The following is a 7,434-nucleotide window of genomic DNA, read 5'->3' on the forward strand; positions in this document are numbered from 1 at the left end:
CATGAACGGTAGCCCAGCAGGCTCCTCCGTCCATGGAATTCTCCAGGCAAGACTTCTGGAGTGGGTTGTCATTCCCTTCTCCAGGGGATCCTCCCGATCCCGGGACGGAACTTGGGACTCATGCGCTGCAGGTAGATTCTTTAGCATTTGAGCCACCAGGGAATCCATAGGCACTATGTTAAGCATCAAAACATGTCATGTCCTTAAACCTTTAAACCAACCTTTTAAGGTAGCCATTCTCCTTATTCCCATTTTAAGATGAGGAAACTGAAGGAAGGAAAGATTAAATAATTTGTCTCAGGTCACCAAAATATATCCGTAGCAGAAGCAGATTTCAAATCAGGTCTGAGTGCAGGCTCAGTCATGTCTGACTTTTCGTGACCCAATGGACTGTAGCCCGCCAGGCTCCTCTGCACATGGGATTTCTCAGGCAAGAATACTGGAGTGAGTTGCCATTTCCTCCTCTAGAGGATCTAACCCAGGGATCCAACCTGGGTCTTCTGTGGCTCCTGCATTAGCAAGCAGATTCTTTACCACTTGAGCCACCTGGGAAGCCCTCAAACCAGGTATAACCGATTCCAAATCCTAACAGATTTTTCCCCCTAATTCTACCACTTTTCAGTCAAGTCTTGCTTTGAGGTCACTCAAATTTATACTGTTATTGAAGATAAGTTCTAATAAAAGTAAGTATTTAACTACATTTTCTGTACCCAGCATTAGAAGTAACTTACATGGATCATGTAGTCCCTAGTCAAGAGTTCATTTATTTGAATCCCCTTTCATGGGACAGCTATTCTAAGTACACAAACAATCTTATGCACTTCTCAATTATATATTTCTTATCCTAGCCCAAAGGTATATCTCAAAGTCACTATTGTCTGGTGACTGTTACTCTAAGTTGATTCTGTTTTCAGAAACGGATAAAGCTGTGCTTCTCAAATTTTTAGACAAAACATCTGGCGATCTGACTAAATGAGATTCTGATTCAGTGATTTGGGTACAAGTCCACGAGTCTGCATTTCTAGCAAGCTTCCTGGTGATAAACTGATGCAGCTAGTCCATGGATAACAGTGAACAGCCAGAGGCAGTGAGCACTGCATTGCAGAAAGAAACAGAGGATGCCTCTTATTTGACAGAACTAGGCAGCTCAAAGAAACGTTTTAGGTGTAAGCTTTTTAACAAGTCTGAATAATTCCGAAAGAGGGATATAAATATTCTCATGAAAAAAATCTAACAGGCCATCGGACCATTCCTTACAGCTTGAATGCATTACTCACCTATTGTTACTAAGTGTACGCAACTTTGAAAAATAGGAAGGTGAAAGAAAGGGTGATAAAGGGAGAGAGCAGTATTTGGTTGAAAAGAACCAGAGTCAAGTATGATGCAAGGAAATACACAAGGAATTTCACTTGTTGGATGCAGTCTTCACCTGCCTGTACTTTTGATTTCTCCACTCATCACACCAGGGTTAATCTCTGTTTGACAGGGCATTTCTGTTTAAAGAACACATTTTCATATTCTTTCTTTGCTTGACTATCCTCCACCCTCCAGTAAAAGTGGAAGCACCCCCTACCTACAGCCTTACCAAGACGTTTGAGACTTTGTCTCCTTCCATGTCCCCAAGCTGGCCCAGGCCACACCAAAACTGCCACTGTCTAACTTAGTCCCAAGTATTTCTATAATAAAAAAGGGATACTTTGTGGCTCTTACACAAAACACATAAGCACAGTCTCAGGGTAGAAAGGTTAGAGAAACCAGAATTTTTAAATGTTTACCTATAATTTGTAGAAAAGCATTAATATCCTATGGCTGAATCCAAACATAAGAGGAAAAAATGTCCCTTTTGTCTATTTGTTAACTAAAGTTGATGCGCTTCTCCTCTCAACATACCCAGGATGTGGGCTTTACATTATCAAATAGTAGTGCTAGACACTTTCCCAAATACTGTCAGGACAGTGCCACTCTCTTCTATATCCTGAAAACAGCATTGGATTTTTTTGTTGTTGTTTTTGCTTTTAATTTTTATTAAAAGTAGGACTTTTATTAACAGTAGAGCTTCCCAGGTGGCACAGTGGTAAAGAATCTGCCTGCCAATGTTGGGTTTGATCCCTGGGTCCAAAAGATCCCCTGGAGTAGGAAATGGCAACCCACACCAGTTTTATTGGCTGGAAAATTCCATAGACAGGAGCCTGGTGGGCTACGGTCCATGGGGTCACCAAGAGTTGGACACAACTAAGTGCTCACACACAGTTGACTTACAATGTTGTATTAACAACTGCACTGTTTTTGATCAATTTCAAGACATTTATATTTAACACTATCTCATAAAGGGAAATCTTTAGTTTTATACTGAACAATATAACTAATGCAAATAATATGGATCAACAGCTTGGGCATCCGTAAATACACCATGTGTAAGAGAAAGAAAAGCAGATCCTGCTATTCTAAAAGTAGTGTCCATTTTCTTTTCTCATTGCTAGTACTTAGCCAGTGTAGGATTTGGAAATCAGAAATCATTACTGCTGACTGAATTTCAAGAACTATTTCATGAGTAGGAAAAGACACTTCTTAATTTAGTCTTGAGCACTTCATCACTTCTTGTCAGAGGCCGTGTCAAGAGATAGTTTGTTGCAGATATCCAAAGGTACCTCTCTTTCAGGAAATTTCTGTCTTCATTTTAATGTTCTTTGAATGGTAAACTGTTTCCAGCCACCAATTCTGTGGCTGGCCCTTTACCTTTTTATTGCCATTGCAGCTCTGTTAACACATTTTTGCTGAGGATGCTACACTTATTGACACAATTCCGGCCCCCCCCACCCCGCCCACCCCGACCCCGCTTTGTGGCATTTGCTTTGTTTTTTTGATACATCCACTTGCACCTTGCATAATGATTAACCTTGGTGGATTGTCTCCCGGCTTCGCTTCTGTATGTCAAGCTTCCCCTCCAGTGCTAATTGTCAGGGCTCAGGAATATAGCAGATCACCAGGGCAGATCAGATGAGAGTAAATGCACCCTCTTCCCTTCTCATCACATTTTTAGAGAGATAAAATTAATTTTTTAGTATTAACAGCAGGTCTGAAGGGGAAAGAAGACACAAAAGGGTAGTCTAGGGGGATTTCTGTGTAGGGAAAGAGGTATCTCATCCCTTAACTTGAGAAACAGTGGGGATATTTAAGAGATGATTGGTCAACCAGCAGATACCCTCTTTTGGAAACAACACCCAAAACTTGCTGTTTTTAGAAAATGGCTGCTGCTTCCTGTAGTTTCTGCCCAATCACCAGTAGCCTGAAAATTCCCCTGTATCTCCCTGCTAAAAGTTCTCTCTCACTGATGCAAAATTCACTGCAAGCATATAGTACTTAACATCATGGAAAGTATATTTGCTTCGCAGAGAAAAAATTAAACTGTGACCATCTGCTTTCTGAATAAGGTAGATAAAAGCGACCATCCTAATTTTACCAATAACAAATTTAAAACGGAAAAAGATGAACGTGACTTTGCAAAAGGCATGCTGTATCGCTGCTGAATATGCGATGGAGAAGGTTTAGGTCTCCTAGCTTCTACTGCTTAAATTTCACAACCAAATTACCCTGCTTTTCAAGCCGAGGAGTCCCCACCTCTCTGAATCTCAAATGCCCCAAGGAAAGGGGGAAAACAATGAAAGGACAGCAATAAAAATAGCTCTATTAGGAAAAGAATGATGTGTCAGTTCCCCCACCTCTAAAAGGGGGCTGGGCTACAGGTTAGGGAATGTTCCCACACTAATCGCTTCAAGTCCTAACATTACGGACAATGGTGAAACGGCCCTCCCTTACAGGACTGAGAGGAGAGCAGAGGGAAACTAAGGGGACCCGTTGCGGATCTAGAAAATTCAAGATCTTAGTACGGCTACCGCTGGCCCAGGAGGGCCCTAGCTCAAAGCTGGGAGATGAGGGATGGTCCCCTCAGGCTACTTGGAAAGGTAACCTTAAGGGAGCAGGGAAGTGATCTTTTCCACTGGAACAGGTTATATCTACCCTACCCCAAGTCCCAAGATTCGGACACCCCTTCCAGACCTTGCTTTTGCTTCCCCCCCCCCCCCCCCCATCTTCCCTCTAGGCCACGGCTTCACTGGTGGTTCAGATGGTAAAGAATTCTGCCTGCCAATGCAGGAGACCCAGGTTCAATCCCTGGGTCGGGAAGATACCCTGGAGGAGGAAACGGCAACCCACTCCAGTATTCTTGCCTGGAGAATCCCAAGGACAGAGGAGCCTGGCGGGCTACGCTCCGTGGGGTCTCAAAGAGTCGGACACGACAGAGCAACTAACACTTTCACTTCCTCTAAGTGAGGCACAGAAGTCCTTGTTACTATCGAAGCACAGAGCCCACGCTCTCCCTTTCCATTCTGCTAGAAAGGGGCTTGTTACTGCTCAGGGTTGCCTGAACAGTCCGGGAGCTCACTCACCAAGAAAGGTGAGCACTTTCCAAGTTGACTTCGCATCACACCCACTCTAGTTTTGCTTCATTGTCAATCCCTCCAGTAATTGTAATCAAAGGAAGAGCATTTTAATTTTCACTGTTTTAACTCCCGTTACCCATAAATCAAGCGGGCTGGACATCCCGAGTCTGAGGGGGCTGCTCGGCTTGGGAGATTCCCCCAGGCCCAGGTCCAGGCTCGAGCCGGGCCACAGACACGTGCGCCCTGGCTACCCCGAGGTGGCGACCCGTGCGCCGCGGCACGAGGGTGTGGCAAATCCCACCAGCCAAGAGTAAAGACGAGAAAAGGAGATAAGAGATCGAGGAATGGAGCGGGGAGAGGAGGCACTGGACTGGACGCGGCGCGGGTATCCCAGGGGGCGCGGGGTCCTCTTACCTCCGCAGTCGTCCGCGCAACAAGACAGCAGTAGCAGCAGCAGGAGCGGGGACCCGGCGGCCACATGCCCCGCCGGCGGCTCGGGGCGACGGCTCGCGGCTCGCAGCATCCCGGGACCCTGCGCTGCACCTGCCGCGCGCTCCGAGCAGTGCTCCGGTTGAGCTTCCGCGTCCCCGGCGCGCTGTTCTCCCGGCTCCGCGTCCAGACAGACCGCCCCACGCGCTGCCAACTTTTAAATCTCGCGGACACGTGAGCTGAGGCGGCTAGGTCCCCGCGCGCGCGTCACCTCCCGCCCCCGGCCTTCCTCGCGTCACTCGCAACCCGCCCCACCCCGCACCCCATGCACGAGTTTCTGACTCAGGGTACCATGCATCTTTCACCCTCCTCGCCCTAGGGTCTCTGGAATGGAGGGTCATAGAATTAAAACGAAGCATGTCCATTCCCTTCTTTGGAAGCACTGAAGGGGAGCCGGAGGGGAATGCAAACCAGGCGGCCAGCAGAGGCTGGTATCCCGGCTTTTACACTTGGTGGTGGCGATGCTCTGCCAGAGACGACCCGTCTGCACCCTCCCCGGAAAGCCTTCTCTGCCCCACCCGACTGTGCGGCACCTCTTGTCCAGAGCTCCAGGAGCCACCTCGGTGCAAGCGCTTCTGTTCTGTTGCCCTGTTCATCCCCAGCTCTTGGTACACGCCCAGGGAATCTTAGAGCAGTACTGGCTCATGGTGGATAGTTAGTGTTAGTCGCTCAGTCATGTCCGATCTTTGCGACCTCATGGACTGCAGCCCACCTGTCTCCTCTGTCCATGGAATTTTCCAGACAAGAATACCAGAGTGGGTTGCCATTTCCTTCTCCAGGGGATCTTCCCAACTCAGGGATCGAAACTGGGCCTCCTGCACTGCAGGCAGATTGTTTACCGACTGAGCCACCAGGGAAGGTGGTGCTGTGCTTAGTCGTTCAATCGCGACTCTTTACGACCCCATGGACTGTAGCTCGGCAGGCTCCTCTGCCCATGGGGATTCTCTAGGCAAGAATACTGGAGTGGGTTGCCATGCCCTCCTCCAAGGGATCTTGCCAACCCAAGGATCGAACCCAGGTCTCCCACATTGCCGGCAGATTCTTTACCCTCTAAGGCACCAGGGATGGTGTTCCCCAAATTCCTATCAGGTCTGAGATCTTTTAGGGGAAAGCAGTTGTCTGTTAAAGACAGTTTAAAAAAAAAAAAAAGGACTGCTGAGGCTTGACCACATAGACCTTTCTAAGTTCTGGAAGGTCTTGACTCTCCTGCGGAATTGCAAGCCTCAAGGTAACACCTTCCTTTCTGTGCATTTCTCCTGCTGTCACTTCCTAGCAGTTGCATTCTGATTTCCAGAGTGACCTGACTTCTATTATCCCTCTCTGCAGTTTCCTTCCTAGGGGGAAATATCCATGAAACAGACTTCTCCAGCGCACTAGCTGATGTGGCCTTAATTTCCTCTTCCAGAAACAAGGAAGAGGGATCTTATTTGACCTCCTTTTGAAAGGAACGCTGAGGGAAGGGTAGAAAAGGAAATACACTAACATTTCTTAAGGGACATCTTTATGTCAGGCACCTTCCCATGCTATGCATTTAATATTCATGGCATCTCGGGGATGTGAAAGTACTTTATTATGATTCTCACTTGATGAGCTTGGAGATATTAAACAATCCACCCAAGGATATCAGGCTTCCCTTGTGGCTCAACTGGTAAAGAATCTGCCTGCAATGTGGGAGAACTGGGTTTGATCCCTGGGTTGGGAAAATCCCCTGGAGAGGGGAAAGGTTACCCACTCCAGTATTCTGGCCTGGAGAATTCCATAGACTGTATAGTCCATGGGGTCACAAAGAGTTGGATACGACTGAATGACTTTATATACATATATATATAGAGAGAGATACCAGCATGTGAGGGAGCCACTGGTCATTCTACTCTGTAAAGATGCTTCTCCTCTAAATCAGGGATTTTAATGTATCAGACATGCACTGTACAGTCCACTACAGGCAAGGCATGTCCTTAAGGATACATTTACTAGTCTTCCTAAAGGATATTACAGTTTGATAAAGGACCCCAAATCTATACTCAAATAGCTGTATTACAAGGCCAATGGGATAATGCTCTGTCATAAATACAGAGAGGCAAGAGAGTAACCCTGATAGAGTGAAAAAGCAATGCCTACACTTTAAAGTTCTTTATATCCATGAAACATGTGAGCAAGGCCATATTATATGGAGTCTGGTCCAGGTTCAAAGATGGATGAGAATAGATTTAAGATTGCATGTGCTTTTATTTATTCCCAAAGTAGTGAAAAAACATTGAGTACAGAGGATGTAAATGAAGTAAGGATGTGGGTGGGTGGAGGGGGCTCTGGTTTCCCACTGCCTTGCTTGTATCTCCTGGAAGCACACTGAAAGATCACTAGTTTCAGCCGCCTTCGTGGGTGAGATGTCAATGAAAACAGAGAAGCCTGAAATAGTGGGCTTGATGCTTTTCAATACTTCTAGAGGTCAGGAAAAGAAATGACTCATGTATGACAAGTTTTTTCTGCATGAATCAGGCTGCTCTGG

At 46.5% G+C, this 7,434-nt stretch overlaps 1 protein-coding gene across 2 annotated transcripts in view; it reads right to left on the reverse strand.

The window, feature by feature from the left end:
- The window catches only part of NMU (neuromedin U), a 30,462-nt gene extending 25,297 nt beyond the window's left edge, over positions 1–5,165 (reverse strand). Inside the window, exon 1 of one of the 2 annotated variants that reach the window (XM_069594180.1) lies at positions 4,854–5,144. In XM_069594180.1, the coding sequence (XP_069450281.1) occupies positions 4,854–4,962 (109 nt within the window). In that variant the 5' untranslated portion in view covers positions 4,963–5,144. Of the gene's footprint in view, positions 1–4,853 lie in introns of both variants that reach the window. The other variant, XM_069594181.1, reaches the window with a different exon arrangement.
- Positions 5,166–7,434: the final 2,269 nt, after the last annotated feature.

This window comes from Ovis canadensis, chromosome 6 (assembly GCF_042477335.2).
Source record: "Ovis canadensis isolate MfBH-ARS-UI-01 breed Bighorn chromosome 6, ARS-UI_OviCan_v2, whole genome shotgun sequence".
In the NCBI taxonomy this organism is placed as follows: domain Eukaryota; kingdom Metazoa; phylum Chordata; class Mammalia; order Artiodactyla; family Bovidae; genus Ovis; species Ovis canadensis.